We start from the raw sequence: 26827 nt of genomic DNA, 5'->3' as shown, positions 1-26827 counted from the left end.
AACATTTTTTACTGGTATTTTTAAATTAGATCTATCAAAATAGCTTTTATCCTTATTATTAAATCCTTTGTTATTTACCATTCTGATTAAATCAACAAGATATTCTTGGTTTTGGCAAGGTCTACTTTTAATGTTTCGTTGTCTTTTTTTAATACATTTATCTGTCCTGCAACTGATAAAAGAGCTTAATAAAACAAATTGTATTTAAAATAAATATAATTTAAACTGTGATGTATACCATTTTTTAAGACATGACCAATATTCATCAACATTTGAGTAGTGTCTGGTACATGATCATCTATAAATAGTAAGTAATCAAAAATACAGTTGTTGAACATATTTAATTGATTAATGATGATAATATAGATTATTACCACAGATAGTTAATGGCTGACTATAATCTTCTACTAATGGCTGACTATTTTCAACTAATTTTTCCACATTTGGTAAGACAGTGATTTGAGTTGATGAATTTAATATAAATTCCAACTCATTAGCAGATTCATCACAATTGAATAAATCAAATGAATCTAAAAACATAAAAATTAATAGTTAATTATAAAAATATATTATTTTACGGTAATTATTTTCACAATACCTGTTGGTTGTGGAACTGTATCTACGTGTTGAATATATAGTCACTTTCATCACTATAATTTGAATCAATAGTTACTTTTTTGTTTTGTGTTTTCTTTTTACCTAAAAATGTAATAAACCAATTAAACCTAACCTTTAACTATATAGGTAATATTTGTAACACAATAAAAAAAAAATTACTTGAATGGGTATTCAGTTTCTCTTTTTCTTTTTTATAGTCATTATTAAGGTCTTCATCACTGCTATATGAGTTAAAACGTTTCCTCTTTATATGTTTTCTACGGTTTTCTGTCTCTTCTATTTCTGTTGAGCTGGTATAACAGAAATTTAATATTTTTTTCTTCGCCAATGCATGAGTTTCTGTCAATAGTAAAATAAAATAGTTTATCAAATTAAACATTACAATAATTGTATAATATTACCAACCGAAAAATTTACGTGGCAGACAGTCGTGTTCTTCCCACGAATTTAAAGGTTTTTTTTGTGATAAAGCAAATTTAGATATGTTTTTGCCTCCAGGCCAACAACAAATAAAACGCTTTGATATATGATCAACTTTAATCCAACTACAAGGTACCACTTCAATAGATTGTTCATTTAAAAATTCAACTATGGCAAATTTACTTTGATTGATTTTAATTTTGATTACAATAAAATTTGCTTCTAAATAGGAATCTAAAAAATATGAGAGAAAATAAACATAGGTACACTAAAAATATATGATTTTTGTACAAATAATTCATCATCAAAAAATAATGTATAAAACTATCATAAAAATAATAAAATTAATTTACCGGTTATATCTTAAACCTGTCCAATTTTTTTATCCCAATTAAAATCGACTTTAACATTTTGTTCAGCTTTTTTAGTTCCATGTTCAGTTGGCCAATACCATTCGTACATTTTTCCAACTACAGGGATTCCTGACTCCTTATTTATTATCCATGACTTTGGAACGATTGTTTGGATGTTTTCATTGTTACCCGGGGAAACAATGATAAAGTACGAAATGGCATTCGTCATAATTAACTACTAAAAAAATTAATTCATTATAACCACACAATTATGTTAACATTATTTCTATTCTTAACTAAATATACCTGATTAACAATTCGTATGTAATAATGTACATACATTGAAAGTTGAATGTGGAATTATATTAGTAGTTGGAAAATAACAGGCTTTAAATTTAATACTATTCACATGATATAATTTTAAAGTAGACGATAATTTGCTACATTCATACATTCCAACAAACATAGATGAACATGGTAAATTATAAATTGGGACAACTTTCTCAAATATAGAACAAACTATAAATATGTCACCATTTCTATTTATGACGTTTTTAACTAGGCCCACTTTATTTGAGGCCATAATAATACAATCATCTCGTTTGTTAGACCTACGTTTTATATTTTCTATTCGTATAGTAAATGTTTTCATAAACAAAATTGAATACTGACTAACTGAATCACAAGAAATATCTTCAGGTAAAGGACCATTAAAATGATAACCATCTAAAATGGGATAACTAACTAATGATTTAAAAATAGAAGATTCACATGCACGTTCTTCAGTGATACGATTATAAAGTTGGGTTAAAGGAAATCGACCTGGTTGTACTATTTTTTTTATATGTTGAAGATAATTTTCATATGGGAAAGAAGAAAAGTTATCTAAAACCCCATATTGTTTGGCATCTTGTGACAAATGAATAAGAGAATGTACATTATAGGAGACATTTCCGCGGCCATAAATCAGACAAAATGTTTTTACAAAATGCTTGCTTAAAGAATCAGCATACTCATTTTGAGTATAAACTGTAGTCTTGCAGCTTAATATACGCATAATGACATGGAATATAAAAAAATTGTTGTCAACAGGAATGCTAACTATGTCTTTAAAAAGGTAAGGTCCCGTGTATAACATAATTTGTCTAAATTCAGTAGCCTTAAAAGTATTAAAATTGTTTAAATCATTTGGAATTTGAGCAAAGTCTGAACAGATCCATTTCTTAATAATTTTCATTTTTTGATTTATTGATATAACCTGGTCTTTAGACAATTTAATATTATTACAAGCATCTTCCACTCGAGTTCCTTTAAGAATAAACTGCAGTATTTTTTTCATTATCCCAAGGCAACACAGATGCATATAATCCAGTGGAATAAAAGAGATAAGTCCAAGACCAATTATTCTCAATAATGGGGACGTTCCTATGTGATGCTCTTCATTATAACGGTTTGTGAAAGACTCATCAGTCCGTAATTGAGCTCTATATCCAGGAAAAGAAAGGCTTCCTGATAAATATTCACCTTCTTCTTCACACTTTTCACATCCAAAGTACCCAGAATGTCCCTTTACTTGTTTTATAAATGCACGAGCAGGAGCGTCGGCAATTATACCTTTAATGCAGACATTTAAAATTAAATCATCTATTTGTAAACCATTTGTTAATATTTCATTAAGTTCTTCAACAAATTCAGATAAATATTCATTTACACTAGAAGGTTTTTTTATTCCAAAATATGAACCAACAATAATAGGCTTTATAGAGTCATTTATACATAGACCGCACAATATTGGCCAAAATGAGGATCCTTTCTTATCTATTGGTAATCCATCAATATTGAACCATAATTCAATTACAGATAATTGATTCACATTTGGCTCAGTCTTATATAAATTAGTTAATCCATGCACAATACCAAAATGAATGTACTGACCACCACCAATAGATAAAATATTTATTTATTTATTTATTTATATTTATATTTACGGGTCTAGCCCTTTTGAAAAACAAAGTTTGATATATACAGATTTACAATAAAATTAATAAAGATATACATATGTATGGTATAAGCATTAACAGAGGCGGGAGGCGTCAACATTGGCAAGAGACATTAATCTTGTGATAGGTTCGTTTGCTAAATAATTTGAGGTGTGAGAAGGAATGTAGAAAGGAGCATTATTTCGAGAAATACGTTGAGGTACTCTAAAATTGATTAGGCTTAAAAGGTAAGGCGAATCTATGTTACCTGATATCAATCCATTTAGAAACTTAAACCCTAGAGTAATTCTCCGATTAGAAAGGGTGTCAATATTGAGGAATTCGGAAACAGGGACGTAATCGTGAGGCTGATGATGTATATTTAGAATAAACCCAGCGAAACTAAGGAATTTTCTTTGTACCATTTCTTTGTTGAGAGTTGTCTGCGGTATGTGGATTCCAAAGAACAGCACCATACTCTAAAATTGGACGGACAAGTGAACAAAAAAGAATTTTTAAGGATAGTCCTAGCTTAAAGTCGTGAGCCAATCTCTTTAAGAACCCAAGCATTTAGTAAGCTTTACAGCATATCATAGTGATATGCGGTCCCGGATCAAGAGAACGGTTGAACTTAAAACCTAAGTCAACTATCATTTCAACACGGGAGATTACCGAATTATTTAGACTGTAGGACCAATTAATTACAACATGTTTTCTAGTGAATGACATAATATGACACTTATCAAGATTCAGAGTTAAACCTAGTTCTTGAGACCATTTGTAAAAATTGTTTAAATCAGCTTGAAGTTTAAGGCAATCATCAGGAGAATTTATTTGCATAAATAGCTTCATATCATCAGCAAAACGGAGTAGCTTACAATGATTTAAAACTTTGTTAGCACTATTTACAAATACAGAGAAGAGAATTGGGGACAGATGACCACCTTGCGGAACCCCTGAAGAAGCTTTCAATACCTTAGAAGTAGTACCAAATACTTTTACTACAAAATATCTATCAGAGAGATAAGAAGAGAACCAAGTTATGAGAGGTTCACCAAATCCTGAATCTCTGAGCACACGAATTAATAGTTCATGACTCACTGAATCAAATGCTTTTTTAAAGTCAGTATAAATGACATCAACCTGACTATGGTTTTTAAATGCATCATAAATTAATGAGGTAAAAACAAGATTACATGTAAGTGTAGAACGACCCGGGCGGAAACCATGTTGCTCTTCCATCAAAATTCCATTAACCTTTGGTTGAATGTATTTTAAAGTTATAGATTCAAATAGTTTTGAGATATGTGACTGAATTGAAATTGGTCTATAATTCAAAGCACGAGATAAATTACCTGATTTCGGAATCGGTGTAACATTACTCATCTTCAATATTGAGGGAAAAATACCTTCATCCAGTGAACGCCGAAAAAGAGAGAATAGTGGAAATGCAATTATTGACCTTATTTGATATAAAAATTCACCACAAATTCCATCAGGACCCACTGACCAATTACCTTTGAGAGCTGACAGACCATTAAGAACATTATCCAAATATTGATGTTATTTGATCTAGGAGTGGACAATAATGTTCTTGAATCCATCGGAAGTGATTTTAAACAATCTAAATTATCTACTGATTTCAGTAATCTTAATAATTCTGTAGCATTATTTCTTGCAAGCCTTGAAGAAATTACTAGTGATGCTAATTTTGATTGAAAAGACTGTTTCCCAGAGTCACACTTGTCAAGATCTATTTTATTAAAATTTTTTTCGGATTCTTGTAAAACACTACAATTTATAAACTCTACTGGCTCAACTCTTTCATACAAATTTTTATTTACAATTATATTAGGATTTTGTTGAGATAATGATGTACTATCTACTTCAAGTACATTATGCTCAAATACAATTGAACTATTTGTAACATTAGCTAATGTGTCACTAATGGCTTTCAGTAATGACTTTTTTATTTCTCTTCGTCTTTTAGTGTGCTTAGATAAACTAGAACTTGGTTTATATGCATATTTTGGCATCTTCTAATAACAAATAAATCATATAATATAGGTATTAATATGAGTACCTAATGGGCATTTTAAATAAATGCCTATTATTATAATAACTAAACCTATTATAAAACACTTTACATACCTATTTAGTCTGAAATAGAGTGTTAATAATTTAGTATGTAGTTATATATACTTAATAGCATTAACAATTTTTTTATTGTGATAGCTGTTATAATATACCTACCTAATACATATATTATTTCAAGCTATATAGGTACCTATATAATTATATCTAATGAATTAATAGGTAATGTATAGTATTCCCTTATCTTCTTCTTTACATTTTGAATATTAATTATTTAATAGTGGGACATAGAGATTATAGAGGCAATATATATATTGCATATGCTGTCATTGAGATATTTTGTGAAAAAAAGTTTAACTTAATTTAAATTAATAATAATTAATAATTATTGTAATAAATAATAGATAACAAATATATAATACCACAAATTACTGCAGTAATATTGAAAAATATGCATAAAATGTTATGTACATTTTATGATATTAATATCATGATTGTATATATTTGTTTTACATAGCAGTTAAATTGTTAGTGTAATGTAAAAATTGTTATCGTACTGCACTTCAAAAATCTATAGTTCTATTACTTAATTACCATATTGTTATCTGCTTTACCAAAATTTAAAAAATTTTAATTCTATATAAATAAGTATTTAGAATATTTATAGATACATAACTATAATATATTCAAACAATAATTAATATAGGTACAATACATAGGTACATGTAGGTACTTACAACTGTATAGTAAAGTGCAGTATAGTCTGCTGTGAATTTCCAATGGCACTGGCAATTTGGGCAGATTAGCACAAAAAACAAACAGCGTCTCTTATAATTTATAAACGAATACGATGGAGTATGGACGAAATGCTTCGTCACGCCAACGGCCAAAAGTCAAATCAATACAACGGCTTTAACGGCTTTAACGGCTCGTACATGGTACATCAGCATAGGCGATAGACCGTCGAACGAAGATGCTGTGAGGCGTGAGCGGGGAGGTAGTTGCTTCTAGAATATTCTACGCCGACAGCGCTGTCGGCGGACTAGTTGTACTTTCACACGACGGGTAAACCGACGGACCCCGCGTAGCTTACCCCGCCTACGAGGAAGTAAACGTTGTCTGATTACGGGTAAACAAGGATCTGACACACTATTAAATCGTGATCTGACATCATGTTTCAGAATTCAGATCATAGGTAAACGTAAATTTAACCGAATCAGCTGATCGAGTTTCGTAGTTTCGCTTCTATATTGTTCTATGAGTAATTACCAGATGTACAAAAAAATGATTACCCGAATCGGTCGAGCCGTTACAGAGGATTTCACAGTTTCACACACTAACACCGTGACACGAGATTTTATATATTTAAATGATTAAAAACTCAATCATTTTACATGGACTTATAAGCTCCCCACGGCTCTGTGTTCTGAAAATGATCTGGACCCTCCCCATGACAAATTCCTAAATACGCCACTGCCCACTGTGGGTAAACTAAACGAATATTTTTCGCCCTATATACACGTTTCTTCGACCAACCAATTATAAACGTACTGTCGACGTTAAATAAACGTAGATACACCACGTAAGGTAAACGAATATAGCTCTACCTATCTTAAACGAAAAATAAACGAATATTTTTCGTCCTATTTACACGTTTCTTCGACCAACCAATTATAAACGTACTGTCGACGTTAAATAAACGTAGTTTTATCACGGAAAATATACGAATATGTATCAACGTATTTTAAACTTAATATATTCGTATATCCTTACACGTAAATCGATGTAAGTTCGACCAACCGATAATACACGTACGATCGACGTTAATTAAACGTAGTCTTACCACGGAAAATATACGAATATGTATCAACGTATTTTAAACCTAATATATTCGTATATCCTTACACGGATATCGATGTAAGTTCGACCAACCAATATTACACGTATGGTCGACGTTAATTAAACGTAGTTTTACCGCGGAAAATATACGAATATGCATCAACGTATTTTAAACCTAATATAATCGTATATCCTTACACATAAATCGATGTAAGTTCGACCAACCAATAATTACACGTAGTATCAACGTATATTATACGAATATTAATTACGTATATATATACACCAACATTATCTTTAGTATACACGTATATTATACGTGCTATGTTTACTGGGTGACTGTCAAAAAAGTCTATGTATAAAATGTAAGTATTAATAATTTGATTATACTAGGGATCCCAGATTTATTTTTTAAAAATACGGGACATTTTTTTAAAATCATATCTATACTTCAATATTTGTAATTTGCATTTTCATTAGTGTTTATTTGAGGAGGGGGGGCAGAGGGGACTTATGTTTTTTTAAACTTATATTTTTCTCAGTTACTAAATATTTAATATACTATAAAATAAAGTTAAACACAATACTAGATAGTAGAAACAAATATAAATTATAATTAAAATTAAAAACAAATATTATGGTCACTTTCCTATAATAAAATTTTAACAAAAAATTATTAATTTATAACATAATATATTAGGTGACTTCCCTATGATAAAATTAAAATAAAAAAAAAAATTAAACAAAAATTTAAATAATGTAGGAACATTTAGTTTTAGATACTTATTTTTAAACATCATTGATTATCTGCATATTTTTGACTAGAATGAATTTCTCTTTGTAGTTTCTCATTTTCCGAGAGAAGATGATGAAACTCAGCACAACTTTCATTGAAAAATAGTTTAACTGTAATCATAGCTTTTACTGTTTTTGTTTTTAATCTATTTTTCTCATCAGTCCACAAACAGTTCATGTGTGAAAATACCCGCTCAACACTTGCATTTGTTCCTGGGATGCATATGAAGAATTCTACAATTTTTTTTAAGTTTGAAAAATCTACATTTTCAACAGCTGATTCTACTTTGAAAACATCCACCCACATGTATTCTAATTTTTTGTTTGTTGGTGGAGTGTAATTCATTAAATTTTTCTTCAATAAAGTCATCTCATCAAACAATTTTGTTTCATCCAAATTAAGGTCAGGTACAATAGATTTTATTAAGCTAATACTTCTCAATATATTATCCCAATTAAAGTGTTCTTGAATATTTTTCAATGTTATCCAGGATATACCATTAAACTGGCTTAAAGTAGGTCTCACCCATTGATCAATATATTCTAAGCATGTTGAATAAAATAGATTTTTGTATTTCTTATATTGTATTTCAGTAATACACCCTTCATTTTTTAATTGATCAAAAAGAGTTTTTTCTTTTGATGTAATGAAATTACCTTCTTGTCTTCCAATTAAAATGTCTTTTAAGTAGTCTACTTGTAATTTAACTTCTATCACAGATATATCATTACCTTCAATTGACCGAATCACTGATGAAAACAACTCACATTGGACATTTAAAAACATTGCCAATAATAATGAAATCGGATTTTCAAAAAAAGTTTTGAGGACAAATGGGCATTTTTCTATTGAAAGAAAATATGATTTTAATGGACCAAACATTTCTATCAAACGTGTCAAAGCTGGATGCAGGGATAGCCATCTAGTTTTTGAATGTCCTAAAATAGTTTTGTAATCACTATTGACAAAATCACAAAATTCTTTAAGAGTATTAACACGAACCGAATAAATATAAAAATGTTGAAATATTTTGGATATAATCAATTGTAGATCAATTGGTAATATATCTGAAGCACTTTGAATGGCGTTATTCAATATGTGTGCTGAGCATCCGATTCCAATCATATTGTTTTTAACATTACCATTTAAATGAGTGAAAAGGTTATTTTTCCCTCGTCTAACTATACCTCCAAAATTTGTATTGGTATTGTCTGCTGATAGTGCAATTATTTTTTTTTCAATTTTCCATGTCTTTAACAATTCCCAAATATAGTTTGTTAGTTGTAACGCTGTTTCCCCGGGCAAATCAGTAAATTCTATTATAACTGTTTTTACACCTGTTTCTGGCAAAAAATAACGTACTAAAAGTGGAACAATCTTTAGATCTTTATGGTTAGACGAATCAATCATTACTGTCACAAAATTAGCAGCATTTAATTGATTCTTTATTAAGTTAATTGCATAAGGGAACAATACATTTACAATTATTGCTTGTGTTTTAGTAGCACCACAAGTAAATTTACTATCATACATTTTACGTAGTAACCCCGACGTACAATCCATTGATGAAAAACTTTGATTGTGTATGCAAACATGATAAGCCCAAGTACCTTCATTTATACAACGCAATTTATCAGCAGCAACATACATTTTATTTCCAAAAAATTCATTAACTTTCTTACTTTTACTTGATTCTACAGCTAATTTATGACGTTTAGTACCAATATGTTGTTTTATGTCAGATTTGCCGCCATGATCAATACTGAAAATAGCACCACAGCAAATGCATTCAATTTTTCCTTCATTTCCAACTCGTTCACACAATTTTAAAAATGTATATTCTTCCTTTAGTACGTCAGTGAATAAACATTTACGTTTAGGCATTTTTTTTGAAAAGTTTTAAAATAATCTTAGACTTAGAACTTTGAAAAGTAACGATAACCTACGCTCTACGTCTACAATGGTCAGTGATAAATTATAATACAATAGGCAAATCGTTCATATATTTTCATGATTTCAAACCGACGGTCATCAATATAGATAAGAATATTCTTATCTATCTCTATGCCGGAAGTCGAACGGTTGATAGCCGATATAGTATCAGTGTGACCTCAATACCAACAAAAAAATCATAGGAGATAATTATAATTTTTTTTTATAATCCAATATTTATTTATTATTTGATTTAGATAGTATAGTTTACCAATAATTTAAAATTTAAAAAGCTAAATAATACAAAAAAATTTAATTTTTAAAATAAGGTACATACGAGACGGATTATCCAAAATACGGGACAAAAGTGTTATTTTTAAACTTTTGTCGGGACACCGGGACACTTCCTTCAAATACGGTACAATCCCGTAAAATACGGGACGTATGGGATCCCTAGATTATACTATATATTTATTATTTTTTTACATACTATTTAAATTGTATTTTATCTTGTATGTAGTTCCATAAAATATGATCCAATTACTACAAGTAACATAATGTTTGATGTGCCGCAACATACAATGTCATACATTGTCAAAAAAAAAAAATCAAATAGAAAGTCTTACCTCAAAATGTAAATATAACTGAATAAAATCTTTACATTCTAATATTAATAGATATTATTAATTAATATTTTATCATTTTATTTTATCTTATAGGTAAAAGTAGCTTTTGAAATGAATTTTGTGATTCAAAATGTATACCTACAACATTGATGATCACACAATCAATATCTTGTCGGTTTAAGTATTAACATTCAAATAGTATGTAGGCTATATACACTACTAAGTTAATAGCATGATTAAATTAATTAAATTATTTAAAAAAAAATGTTATAGGTGTTATAATTAGAATCTTAGGAATACTGGGAAAAATCTAAAACTTTATAAAGTGCTAAGCAAAGAAAGGTTATTCTGAATTCACAAAATATGAGACTTATGGTCGTAAACTTCTAGGTTATAGAGACCTTTTATTTGGTTCTAAAATATGATTATTTCAATAATTTAAAAAAAAAATTTAATTTATTTCTCCGTCACTAATGAGGTGAATTATAAACAGATAATTATTTTTTTTTTTTTTTTTTTGTAGTAATGACTGAATTTGTTTAGTTACTAAGAGTTTTTAGATTATACACAAATACTCTGCTTATGCAATCCGTTAGGTATAAATTCTAAAAGTTTTTAGTTAATTAAGTGAATTTAGTCAGTATTTCAGAAATAAAATTATTTTACTAAATTTGTATCTTAACAGCAATCATTGGCGTGCACAGTTGTATACCGTTGACATAGGTTTCCTTCAATAATTAATAAACTATACTGCAATACTAATAAGCATAAGGTATACATATAGTTTAAAAATAGTTATGATCATGAATATTAGTTGTTTAATGTTCATGAACTGTTTATTTATAATAATTATTACTGTTATATTACAATTAAAATTAAATAAAAAAAGTTGATTTTTAAATTAAATGTCTGAGCATGCCTAAAACAGTTACATTAATATTTGATGCTTTTTTTAATATAACATGTATATTTTAATATTTTTCTACTGCTTAAAACAATTAAATCAAACAAAAATAATTTCAATCCACAATCTTCTTGATTTGTATATTACAAAATGGATAATTATTACAATAATTTAATTATTAAATAAAAGTTAACCATCACAGATATTGATTTGTGCAAGTTTGTTAATGTTGCTGTTAAGATACTTAAAGATAAAGAAATTGATATTTAATAATTATTATAATAGGGTTTTTTTATTTAAATTAAAACAAATTATATGTACAACAAACATATACTGTTACGGCCAGCATTTAGGTTGCTGGTAATGAATTTTTTCATTTTTGAACAGACAAGTTTTTCTATAAATGAAATCTTTGATTCAAGTGGCTGTAAATTATCTATTATTACATAATTACTCATATTAGATGAGAGGGAATTATGTAAAATTTGTTGCTCCTGAATGTAAATAATTTTAATTTAGTGAAATGTGTTGGATATTTTGTTTATTTGTGTATTTTATTATTTACTAAATTTATTTTTGCCAATTTCTTTTCTTTGTAATCTATTGCAGTTTTATCATTCACCTCAATAGTGGCCAATTTTTGTTTGAGTAATTCCTATAAAAATAACACTTAGCATATTTTTTTTAAATAATTTTTTTACTTGTACTTACAATGTCGTTCTCTAAACCATCATTTTTTGTTTTGAGTACAGACTATAAAAATATTGTAATTTATAATATTAATGCTATAAGAGTGTATTTATACAATTATAATGTTACACCTATAATTAGGGTTAGGATGTTTATGCACTAAAAAACAGTTAAATATGCATAAAAAAATAAAGAAATGTGAAAAAAAATGCATTATAAATATGTAATATGTAGAGATAAATTAAATTATTAATAAAAAATCATAAAAAATTTTTTTATCAGTTTTTAAGTTTTTTATTTTCAGTATTAAAAAATAAAAAATAAAAAAATGTATACTAAAAATGTAGCGCAATAGTCTATGAATTATATTTAAAAGAAATTTTTTAAAAATATTAATTAGAACAAAAGTTATTTCATTTGTCAGATCTCAGTGGGACACCTGTATATATATAATACATATTATATATATACCATTAGTAGCATAATATAATAATTATGCTGCAATGGTATACTACAGGGTGTAACAGAAAGAACTGACAAAAAAATAAAATAAACATTATGTTAATTAAACGTAAGACAAAAATTATTAATATTATATATTATGATGAGTAAATAATTGAAGAAATATAAAATTAAGAAAATTCCCAAAAATCATATTTTTAAAAAATATTACAATGTTCCAAATTAATATAGTCAAAAAAATATTTATATTTTAAAAATTCTAAAAAATAAACTATTGGACTTAGATAAATCTTTTTACCATCAAAATTGTTCTTATGATTATAGATTCATAAATTGGCTATTTTGAGGCCGCGTGCTTATATTACTTATATGTTATACCCATGATCATTATGATCTGCTGGAGCTATAGGCGACGTGCATGTGCGCAATATGCGCGCCCTAGTGGACAACATTCGAACTGTTGATGGTATACCGTATACGTCAATTATTGTTAATGGATATTGGCGATATTGCATATCTAACAGTAAATTAATCTAATGTCTTGTTTATGCGATTAATTTACGTATAATTATTAATTAATATAATTAAGTATAATAATATAGTAATTAATACAATACGTTGGTATTACGGGTTTATTTACCGCATCACAGTCATCTAACTGTAGGCCGTTTTTGTTTTCGGTCAATGAAATCATTTTTATTTGGTAGGTAGGTACCTATTAAAATATTCAAAATTGAAATGAGTAATCAGATCTGTTGTGTTGTTGGTTGTACAAATACATATAAAAACACGACGAATGTTAGTTTTTTTCGTTTTCCTGGTAAACCTCATGAAATTCTACAGGAAAATAAATGGATTCAAGCAGTGAAGCGAAAAAGGTATGTAGGTATCTAAAACTAAAACCCACCTATTTTGAATTAAACCCCCTTGTAAACCTTATATTATAACCTTATGTTTTAATATGAAAAATTAACTTTTACTCATGTAATATGTACTTAGTTTTAACTAAAACTGCATATAATTATAATCATTATATGTGGTAATTATCTGTTAAATTTTAGCTCTAACAATCAACCATGGAAACCGAATCAAAATTCAAGAATATGTAGTGAACATTTTATTGATGGTAAACCATCCAAACACCCAAATAGTCCATCATTCTATCCAACAATATTTCCTAAAATATACAAACAGAATGTTCCAGCACAAGAGAGTGTCAGTCGCTTCAATCGTTTACAAAAAAGAAAATCTTGTAGTACAATTATATCTACCAATTCAAGAATATCTAATAATTTAACTGTATCAAATGAACATGTCGGCCCTGATGTTGTAAAACACACTGAGGATAAATCTACTCAAACTTCTATGAATTTAATTAATAACAGTTTTGAATTTTCTTGTATCTTTTCCAATAACAATGTTAACACTCAAGCAAATATTGTTGGCTTAGATTCAATTTATTTTAAACCTAAAATGGTTGATAAATGTGAAGGTAGCGTAAACTATGACATCTTAGAATATTTTAGTGGTTTTAAGTCTTTAAAAAATGAAAGTCATTTAATATCTTTATGTGGTGTTAACTTTGAAACTTTTAATATTTTTCTAACATATATTGATGATCAAAATTATTCTAAAAAATCTAAAGAAGATAGACTTTTGTTGTCATTAGTGAAGTTAAAACTAGGAATTAGTTTTACATCAATTTCAATATTCTTTAATCTACACCGTTCCACATGTTCAAGAATTTTTAAAAATGTTTTAAAAATGCTTGCAGTTGCTACCAAAAAATCTGTGTTTTGGCCTAGTAAGAAATCTATTGTTTCCACCTTACCCCAATCTTTTAAACAACATTATCCAAACTGTAGGGTTATTATTGACTGTACAGAAATCAAAACTGAACAACCACCTCATGTTGATCAAAGAGCGTTTATGTACTCTCATTACAAATCTGCTTTTACTTGTAAATTTTTAGTTGGAATAGCTCCGTGTGGTATGATCATTTTTGTTTCAAAAGCATATGGTGGTAGAGCTAGTGATAGCTTCATCACTAATGATGAAAACTAGTAAACATACTATTATTAAACATATTTATATCTTTTAAAAATGATTAGTTATACGCAATTACTTTTTTATGTAATGTAATAAAATTATTAATAAATAAAGTATTGATATCATATTGTACAGTGTACACTGTTGTCCCATCAAAAATTAGATTTTTATCCACCATGCGCGCTTGAGTAGCATTCATATCAAATGCACGTCGCCTATGGTTTCGATGTCACAACCTGTTAAGCAACGATACATTATTTGTGCAATTTTATTCAACGATTATACTTATAATTAAATATTGTTTAGCTGATTTAATTAGTATAGGTACTATAATATGTGTGTAATATACATTGACATGTATTCGTACAACCGTACATTATTAGACTATTAGACTATAATAAAAAAGTTTTCTTAAGTGCATTTTATAATATAATATTATAATCCTGATTCCTTTATTTAAGATTTAAATACAAAAGTAACAAAATTAAATACTATTATAACTGTTTATTTTATGTCTTCTGCATAATATCTGTTATAACTAGAGACCGGAAATTTATGCATTTGCATGTTCATACTGAGTGTATGCACTTATACGAGGGTTTGAAATGTCAGCAAATCAGACCTAACTGATTCCATAGACCAAATTTAATTTTGCATATAATTGCATATTTGGAGGGTTGGGGCATATTTGTTCATAAATGCATATAATGTGCATATTTATTCAGTCTTAGTAAAATAATCAAACTATTTCATGTTTTCATTTTGGAAACTGGAATTTTTAAATATTGGTGAAAAAAAATGACTGTCAACACTCAACCTGATATAGAATATTATCTCGTATATAGTTCGATAAACTATTATCTGACAAATGAAATTATCTACATTAAACATACATGTCTTAAGGTTTTAAAAAATTTAGGATTCATTTATTGGCTACACTGCATATTTGAAAAGTGTGATATTAAACTGATATTAATTCGTAACATTTCACGTATCAGTGTATCTGGTATCACACTATCACGTTTAATTTACTGTTTGGTGCCAACGTGCTGTACTGCTGTGGTTTGGTGTTTAGTCAATTTACTAACATTTTTATTTTGCGCCTTTGTATCAAAAATCAGAATGTCTAAAATACGTAAAAATAATAAGTGCTTGGTAAACCAGTGGATTCAACAATATAATAAAGACACTATTGTATTTACGAACGATGGAAACATAGTCTATTGTCAGGTATGCGATCGACAAATACCATGTAATAAAAAATTTCAAATTACACAACACGTTCATACATCTTTTCATACTGATTCTTTGAAACGAAACTTGAATAATAAAAAACAAATGCTATTGGGAAATGTTTACAAATCTAAAACCAATAATTTTAATGAAGATCTCTGTCTGTGCTTAGTAGCCGCTAATATACCGTGGTTCAAGCTTCAAGTTCCACAATTTAGAGATTTCTTGCAAAAATATACGAATCAACATATACCTGACGAGAGTTTACTTCGAAAATCTTATCTCGAGCTATGCTATATTAAAACAATTGAAAACATAAGAGAAAAAATAGGGGATTCATATATTTTTTTAATTGTCGATGAAACTACAGATATTAATGGCAACTACATAGCTAACCTTTTAATAGGTGCACTAAGTAGTGAAAACTCTTACAATCCCTTTTTAGTTGCTTGTAAAAAACTAGAAAAAACAAATCATTCTACTATTTCACGCTTCGTCAATGATGGTTTAAGAATTTTGTGGCCCAGTGGTGGTAATGACGAAAAAGTTTTACTGTTGTTATCAGATGCAGCACCATATATGATTAAGGCAGGTAAGACATTAAATGTATTTTTTCCCAACATGATACATGTCACATGCCTAGCACACATGATTCAAAGAATTGCGGAAAAAGTCAGAGAATTATTTCCAAATGTTAATACACTGGTAAATAATTTAAAAAAAGTCTTCTTAAAAGCTCCTCATCGTGTAGAAATATACAAGGATGCCATGCCAAATGTACCCTTACCACCAGAACCTATAATCACTAGGTGGGGTACTTGGTTGGAAGCTGCCATCTTTTGTGCTGATCATTTTGACAAGCTAAAGATAATTATCATTGAAAAATTGCAAGATAAAAATGTGGTCAGTATACAAAAATGTGAAAATATGCTTAAGTTAGAGTCTGTTAAAAACTAATTTTTTTATACTTGTTAAAAGCATTAAAAAATTAGAATCATCTAAATTATCTTTGTTTGATGCAACAAAAATTGTTGATGAAACTATATTGAATATGGAAATCGTATCTGGAAATAATGGAAAAATTATTAAAGAAAAAGTTTTGGATTTACTACATAAAAATTATGAATTTAAAATGTTGAAGCAGATATCAGATGTTTTATCAGGAAGAGAAGGAAGTGTCTTACCCCCAAATTTTACACCAATGATGAGTTCTTGTATGAAATTTGCGCCTATAACTTCTGTGGATGTTGAACGATCCTTTAGTACATACAAAATGATATTAACTGAAAAAAGAACAAATATGACCCCTCAAAATATGGAAAAGTATATTGTAATTAATTGCTATGAAAACAAAAAATAATGGTGTTTTTTTAATTTAAATATTTTGTTACTATTAAGATGTTGAAAGGTCCAACACTTCTATATAATTTTGTTATGTTTTATTTCTTTAAATTGTTTTAAAAACATATTATAATGATGTTTTTTAATATTTTGTTTGTTAACTATTTAGATGTTCAAAGGTCCAACACTTTTATATAAATATATAATTTTGTTATGTTTTATTTCTTCAAATTATTTTAAAAAGCATATTAAGATGATGTCATTTTTATATTTAAATATTTTGTTGATTATATACAGGTATAAAGTAATATAAATTTATGATGCATATTTGAGCATATTTTTCAATTATTTCTGCATATTAATGCATATTTGGACCCTTTTGCTTTGCATATTTGCATCATATTTGCCACATTTTTAGTGCATATAATTCCGGTCTCTAGTTATAACAATTAACAACGCCTTATAATATATACGTAATTATATTAATACTTTTTCACAACAATTATTTTAATTTTAATTTTTTTTTTCCGTTCTGGATTTTGATGTAGTCAACCATTTTCCAATTATCAGAGCAATATCGTCATCACATGAATTTTTAAATTTGGACTTACGAGTTGCATCTATAAAAATAATTATGAAATAATATTAATATTATTTTGTTTATAATAAATTATAAAATACCAAAAATTACCAAATATTGCTTTATTTATCAGCAAATTTGAAAAGTTGTATTTGTTCCTCAATCCATGATATGTAAACTCCCTCAATAAGGAGTCCGCAAAAACTTTTTTCATAATTTTATGTATCATGTCGGGTAAGGATTTTCCTCCAATTCTGATAAGCTCACCAACCTAAAGTATTTAATAAGATTAATAGGTAGTAATAATATAAAGAATAAAAAAGTTTCAGTTTTAAAAACATAAAACACACAAAACTGTATAGGTAAGAATACAAAAGACCAAAGTAGAGAAAAAACAAGTAAAAAGTTAAAAATAAAATAATATGTAGGTAAATATTTTTAATGTCTAAGTATTAGATAATATCAATTTAATTTTAAATATTTATTAGTGTTGTAGTATACTGAAAAAATTTTTTTATTTTTTAAGGCGCCTATAAGTTTACTTACATTTAAATATATCTAAACTGTTTTACTTAGGTATAGGTATAAATATTGTTTTTATAAAAAAAAATAAAAATAAATCAAATAATGAATTACTTATTCAGCAAGTTGTTATTCCATTATACTACCGGAAATTATATACTAACAATAGTGAATAGTGATATAATATGACATTTCATTAAAAAAATCTTAAACATTTTTAATTTAGTAGCATTACTACATAATATTGTAACGAGCTGTGACTACGTATATAATAATAATAATGATATATTCAATAATAGACATAAATGCTGCAGGGAGCACGTAACCCCGGGCGGCATACATCGATAAAACTAATAGTAGTAATATCAGTAATCCCGGAAAGCCTAATAGTAATAACATCAACGGTACCGCACAATACGTGATAAGTACATGCACGCATTATCCGTATTCTAGGAAAAACGAATATTATAATAAGCGTAAAAGATCATGACTTTGTACAAAATATATACTCCTAAAATAACATAATTATACGAATGACGTCTAAAGGTGACCTCAGGAGTACACAGAGATATACCGTTTTTATACTAAAAATGCCATAGGAGGGAGCTATTAGGAATAACCGACGAGGTACGTCGATGGACAAGTGTCCATCAGACGAGCACCAGCAGAGAAACCACCAAGTCAATTATTAAGTCACATCTCGTTTACCAAGTTATTAGTTAATTATTTTGGACTTAGAATATTTACGTTTAAATTACAAATAAATCTACATAACTCATACAGTCAACTTGTTAATTTATTTCAAAACACTTCCATTATTTGAGCTGAAGTAGTTGGTTCGTTACAAAATTGGCGCTGTGGACAGGGTGTCTCAAAAGATACTAAGAAGAAAAGAAAAACAATTACAACATTTTTGAAATTTTTCAAAAATTTTGAAAATTTTTCCAATCTTCTTAATTCAATCAAGGAGGAAAATTCTTCACTGGATCACCGTTGGGAGAATTGATCACCTTCCAGCAACTCCGAGAAAGAATCCTGTACAACTACGTAATATAGCCAACTACAATCAACAGTAACCAAATGGAAGCACCCGCTGTACCAGCTGCGTTGTTGTGAGTATGCAGTATACTGCAATATAATTAATATCGGTGTTCGTCTCCTATGGTATAGTACTTGACCATAGTATATAATAATAAGTGAATAAAAATTAGTCGTGTTATATTATATACGAAATTTTAGGAATTTGTACTTTCGTTTCAATAAAACAAATTGTGTGAAATTTTACAATTGTTTAAATAAAATAAATCAATAGTTTTTCGAAGATTAAATTAAAATTACTTTTGAATAAAATAATAATTTATTTTGAAATAACGTAAATAATTATTTTAAATAAATTAAAAGTTATTCAAACCTTTAAATAAAATAAATTAATAATTTTATTTTCAGGAATTTTATGCTTCAATCAGTTTTAATAGAGTAAGCTAGATATTGTTCAGTACTTTAAGTTAATTCAAATAAAATAAAATAATAATTTTATTTTACAATAAAATTATTCAATCATTTAAATAATTTAAAATAATAAATTAATTTAACTTAGAATTTTCAATCATTAAATAAAATAAAATAATAATTTTATTTTACAATAAATTATTCAATCATTTAAATAATTTAAATTAATAAATTGTTTTAACTTAGAATTTCAAATCATTAAATAAAATAAAATTTTACAATAAAATTATTCAATCATTTAAATAATTTAAATTAATAAATTGTTTTAACTTAGAATTTCAAATCATTAAATAAAATAAAATAATAATTTTATTTTACAATAAATTATTCAATCATTTAAATAATTTAAAATAATAAATTAATTTAACTTAGAATTTTTAATCATTAAATAAAATAAAATAATAACTTATTTTACAATAAAATTATTCAATCATTTAAATAATTTAAAATAATAAATTGATTTAACTTAGAATTTTCAATCATTAAATAAAATAAAATAATTATTTTATTTTACAATAAAATTATTCAATCATTTTAATAATTTAAATAATAAATTTAATTTAAATCAATATTTTTCATTTTAATAAAATAAAACAAAATTTTAATTTTACAATAAAATTATTCAACAGTTAAATAAAAATAAAATAATAATTTAATTTTAAACTTAACATAATTATTTCAATTTCAATTTAATTTCAGATATTTGATTAAATTAAAATAGTACCTTGATTTTAAAATACATTTTCAATCATTTGAACAAATTAAATTAATAATTTAATTTTAAATAATTTTAATCATTTAAGTAAATTAAAATAATAATTTAATTTACAATAGATTTTCAATCGATTTAATTCAAACAATTTAACTGTTCGGAATTTTAATTTCATATTTAAATACAAATTTTTCAGATCGATTAATTATTGAACATTTATACCAAATAGTTAAAATTATTTAAGCTGAACAATTTCTATTTTACGTATCAATTAATCGAATTCAATTGTGTTGTGCATAATAATAATTTGAGTTAAATAATAATTTTATAGATTAAATGAAATACTTTTAAAAAAAAAATAGATATTGAAGTACAACGGAAATTCAAATTAATTATTTAGTGAACAAATAAAGAAAAGAATTGTTTTATTTTATTAATTATTTCAGAGAATAATTATTTTGAGAAACATTTTTATTTTTATTTTACTATATTAATTAATTAATGTTTATGAATAAATAGCTGAATTTATTTAAGAAGTTTATTAGGTAACAATTTCCAAATTTAGAGGTAATTAATTGAAATAATTCGTGCTAGTCATTATAATAACTTAGGAATTATTATTAAATTTTATTTTAATAAAAGGGGGTTAAGTATTATTGCTGAATATATTGGGGAATATATTGAGAATTTATTTGGAAGTTTTATTTAAAGGCCGTGAAGTAAGTCCTTATATTTGTTATTTTATTAAGACAATTGATGTCTGTATTTGGAAATTTTATTTAAAGGCCGAGAAGTAAGTCCTTATATTTCGTGAATTTTATTAAGACAATTGGTGTCTGTATTTGGAAATTTTATTTAAAGGCCGTGAAGTAAGTCCTTGTATTTTGTGAAATTATTTAGACAATTGTTGTCTGTGTTGAGATTTTATTGATTTTATATAGGCCGTGTTGTAAGTCCTTTTGTGTTATTTGATTTTTACGACAATTGATGTCGAGTTATTTTATTGATTTTATATAGGCCGTGTTGTAAGTCCTTTTGTGTTATTTGATTTTTGCGACAATTGATGTCGAGTTATTTTGTTGATTTTATATAGGCCGTGTTGTAAGTCCTTTTGTGTTATTTGATTTTTGCGACAATTGATGTCGAGTTATTTTATTGATTTTATATAGGCCGTGTTGTAAGTCCTTCTGTGTTATTTGAATTTTACGACAATTGATGTCGAGTTATTTTTGTTGATTTTATATAGGCCGTGTTGTAAGTCCTTACGTGTTTTTGAGTTATTACGACAATTGAAGTCGATATTATTGAATTTTATAGGCCGTGCAGTAAGTCCTGATATTTGTGAATTATTTGAAGACAGTGAGTCTATATTTTGAATTTTATTTTACAAGGCCGAAATAAGTCCTTACGTGTTGAAAAGAGTAGGTTAAATTATAAAAAAAAAAAATATATAATTAATTCAATTAGTACAGTTAATGAGAGTTACTATTTTTGAATAGATGTCGTATTGGCTGATTAATCTGAACTAATGCAAAAAAAAAAAAAAAAAAATTTAAGAGTAACTATTTAAATTAAAGTTAATTTTAAATCGTATTAATTAATTAAATTAAATTAATTCTAAGTTAGACAAGTTAAGTCAAAATTCTTATTATTAATTAATTCACTTTAAATAAATTATTAAATAAGTAAATTTGAATTGAATTATTGAAGCGATCGGATTGATTGTGGATAACTAATAACAATTGTTGTTCATTATCTATAGTTAATTGTTTGCTGATTTGTTTGATTATTTGTTTATTTATTTAATAACTTAATTGTTATTATACGTACTGTAGATGTTATTTATTGATTAAATTTCATTAGCGAATTAATTATTACGTACGATTTAAATAATTTTATACTAGCGTGTCAATTAATTTTAATTCTGTTTTCGTTTGCGTTGTTTAATTAAATGATTATGACTATTGATTAATGAGTCAAAAGGATAATAATACTAGTTTAACTGATAGTGAAACTGAAAGTGTACAATTAATAAATCAGGAAAGTAGAGAAATCGTATTAATTAAATCAACGAGTTCTGAGATAATTAATAACAAAGATAGTGAATTAAGTAACCCAATCTCTAGCCCTAAAGAAACCAAGAACGATACAAATAACGATATAACTATTATTTCTGATAATAAGGAACTATTAATTGACTTAAGTACAGAAGAAGGTTATCAATATTCCATAGATTTTGATAGGGAAAAATATTTAGGGGCTATCAGGGAAAAGAATTTATTAAATACAAGTATACGACCGATAATAGTCAGTGAAACTGAACTAAGACAAATAGGTACTCGTACTCAGAAAGGAATTATACACACACAGTTAGAACCAGTTAAACGAACTCGAAAACCCAAAATGCCTAACAAAATTCCGTTAGACAAAGCCACCCTTATGATCCCTACCTGTACCGGTGAAAGGGACGTGTACCAATTTATTAAGGCTTGCGATTTGGCTTGTTCAGCCGTGGAAAAAGATGACCTACCCATACTTATGAAATTTATTAACACCAAGTTATTTGATCAGGCGTTAAATGTATGTCGATATAGGGACACCAGTGATTGGGAGGGTATTAAGTTAATTCTGTTAGATGCATTTGAACCACAACAATCGACATCTTCATTGCAAGTAGCATTAAATTCCGTACGAATGAGAAACAATGAGGACGTAGGTGCATACGCGCGTAGAGTAGAACAATTATATTTCAATCTATGTGTAGCAAGCACTAAGGGAAAAACTACAGACCAAGCTGATACAATTCGCGATCAATTAAAAGAACAGACGCTGGTAGTTTTTATTAAAGGGTTAATACCTAGCTTAAAGACCATCGTAAAATCCCAAAAACCACCCACTTTGGAGTTAGCAATCCAGGTTGCTAAGGACGAAGAGACCGAGATTAAGTCTGAGACCGATGCATATCAATATTATGGAGGCAATAGTTCAGGTAGACAAGTAAACAACTCCACCGCGAATACCAGAAATTCTAACGGGCAAAATAATAATTACAATGCTCCGAATAATAATAGACCTAATTATAATTTATCTAGACAAAATTACAATCCGAGAGGAAATTTTAATCCAAATCCAAATTTTAATCGATCACAATATAATCGAAATACGAATTTTAATAGACCTGATATAAATCACGGTAATAGGAATAATGTTAATAGTAGTAATCAATATCAGCCTCGAGGTAATAATAACTTTAATCGCAATAATAATTATACACGTAATTATCAGAATAATAACCACGCAATGGCCACTATACTATGTTACCAATGCGGAGGAAATCATTTCGCTCGAGACTGTGTTCAAAATCGTCATACTAATAACAATAGTAACTCGCGTCCAACTAACAACAATTTCACGCGACAGCCTACTAATTACAACGCTCCGGTGAACATTATATGCACGTATTGCAAAAAATCTGGACATAACGTCTCTAAGTGTTTCAGGAAACAAAATAATGATAGGTATAATAATGATTCGGGAAACTCGCAAAGATCGGGGGACATGAGTGGCGCTCGCCCGATAAATTTAATAGCCACAGTCGAGGAAGATTTCGACGATGTTTACACATCGTATCAGTCTTAAACAACAATCACGTCACTTGTCAGTCTGCCAATATAAGAAAAGAATTTATAGAATTACTCATAGATACTGGAAGCGATGTTAACTTAATAAAATTTAGTGCTTTGACAGGTGACACATTAGTACAAGAAAACAGAAAAATATATTTAAAAGGAATTAATGATAGGATAGTGTCAACAATAGGACAAATTAAAATAACTTTAAGATTTAATAATGTTAATATAGAAACAGAATTTCAAGTAGTACGTAATTCGTTCCCTATACCTAAGGATGGTATTTTAGGACAACAATTTTTAATGAAAAATAAGGCAGTAATTGATGTAGCTAATAATTCGTTAATAATAAATAATAAGATAGTCAATAATGTAATTAAGGATGATTTATGTTTTAAGTTGAATCCACGGACAGAAACATTGGTCTCCGTACCAATTGCCGATCCGGCTATGGAGAATAAGAATATTATAGTATATAAACAGGAATTAATTAAGGATGTTTACTGTGCCAATGTGGTAGGAACAGTAAAATCAGGTAATGTTATAGTTAGTATACTAAATGTTTCCGAAGTAACCAAGGAAATAAATGAAAGTGTTATGAATCGAATATTATATGATACCGCGACAAGTTATGATATACATATGGTACATACTGAAATTAACAACGATAATCGTGTAAATAGGATATTTAATTTAATACGAAGTGACCATATGAGCATTGATGAGAAACAATCCATCTTTGAAATATGCGAACAATATTCCGAAATATTCCATTTAGAAGGCGATCAACTCATTTTTACAAATGCAGCCGAGCATGTTATTAATTTAAATGTTAACCAACAACCTATTTATCAAAGACCCTATAGATTGCCACATTCACAACAAGCTGAAATTAAACAACAGTTAGATAAAATGGAGCAGGATGGAATTATAGAACCTTCCAGTTCACCTTGGAACGCTCCGCTCTTACTAGTTAAGAAAAAGATAGATGCAAGTGGTAAGGAAAAGTTCCGTATCGTAATAGACTTTAGAGCTTTAAATCAAGTAACTTTAAACGAATTTCATCCCTTACCTAACATTACGGAAATACTCGATCACTTAGGACAATGCCAATTGTTCAGCGTGATTGACCTTGCTTCAGGTTTTTACCAAATTCCGTTATCTGAATCTTCACGAGAACTTACAGCTTTTTCTGCTAACAATGCACACTACCACTTTAGACGAATGGCGATGGGGATGAAAACTAGTCCCTCGACATTCCAGAGACTTATGGATAACGTATTATCTGGAATCATTGGAATTAAGTGTCTAGTATATCTTGATGACATAATTATCTATGGGAAAAATTTGATAGACCACAATAATAAGTTAATAGATGTATTCGAGCGATTACGAACGCATAATTTAAAGATTCAGCCAGATAAATGTGAATTTGTCAAACGAGAATGTATATATTTAGGACATGTTATATCTGAAACTGGAATAAGACCAGATCCAAAGAAAATTCAAGCTGTTCTTGATTTCCCTGAACCAAAGAATGTAAAACAAATTAAATCTTTTCTAGGATTATCTGGATACTATCGGAAGTTTATTGAGAATTATAGTTCAATAGCTAGGCCTATAACAAACCTATTAAAGAAAGACGTACCGTTTATTTGGAGTGAAGACTGTGATAGGGCTTTTGGAAAATTAAAACACGCTTTATGTACTGAACCCGTATTACAATATCCAGATTTCACGAAAGAGTTTATATTAACAACCGATGCTAGTGGAAAGGCGTTAGGTGCAATATTATCGCAGGGAGAAATAGGAAAGGATTTGCCCATAGCATATGCCTCAAGGACTTTAAGTCCAAGTGAATTTAATTACTCCACAACAGAATTAGAATGTTTAGCTATCGTTTATGGAATTAAGCAATTTCGACCTTACCTTTATGGAAGAAAATTTACTATCTTAAGCGATCACAGACCATTAGCCTGGTTATTTAATTTAAAAGACCCTTTATCAAAATTGGCTAGATGGCGAATACAGTTAGAACAATACGAATATGTCATTAAATACAAACCCGGAATTCAGAATGCTAATGTAGATGCCTTGTCACGAATGTATAGTATACAGGACATAAAGGAGGAGAGCTATAACCAATTTCTCGTAAAATTCAAAACCACATTGATAACCAATGGAAACGTTAAGGAAGTACATGGAGAATTGTTAGAATCACCTCCCGAATATCACATAGTTACTGAGATAGAAAAGTATTATAACTTTAGGACAGGAATTAACTACGAAATAAAGCAGAAATTCGGAGACACCGTTATTTTGAAATCTAATAAACAAGTAGGCGAAGTAACAAAAGTTAAACACGAAGATAGATATATAATATTCCTAATAACTAAAAGTAAGGCTAGACAGATCACTACGTACGAAAACTTATATACTACTCTATTAAATTTAAAACATTTTAGTGAGAAACATTCCTTAAATAAGCTTATAATGAAACAGTTAGGCCGAAAGGATGGTTTAGAATGGGACAAAGTCA

General features: G+C 27.8%; 1 protein-coding gene across 1 annotated transcript; it reads left to right on the top strand.

The window, feature by feature from the left end:
* Positions 1–15884: 15884 nt before the first annotated feature.
* Positions 15885–17422, top strand: LOC132932936 (uncharacterized). Its single transcript, XM_060999280.1, has 3 exons — positions 15885–15949; positions 16974–17335; positions 17394–17422. Exons 1-3 carry the CDS (start codon positions 15885–15887, stop codon positions 17420–17422), a joined length of 456 nt encoding a protein of 151 aa, XP_060855263.1.
* The last annotated feature ends 9405 nt before the right edge of the window (positions 17423–26827 follow it).

The sequence above is a fragment of the Metopolophium dirhodum genome, chromosome 1 (genome assembly GCF_019925205.1).
Source record: "Metopolophium dirhodum isolate CAU chromosome 1, ASM1992520v1, whole genome shotgun sequence".
NCBI classification, from domain to species: Eukaryota; Metazoa; Arthropoda; class Insecta; order Hemiptera; family Aphididae; genus Metopolophium; species Metopolophium dirhodum.
This window is presented reverse-complemented; position numbering and strand designations above follow the sequence as displayed.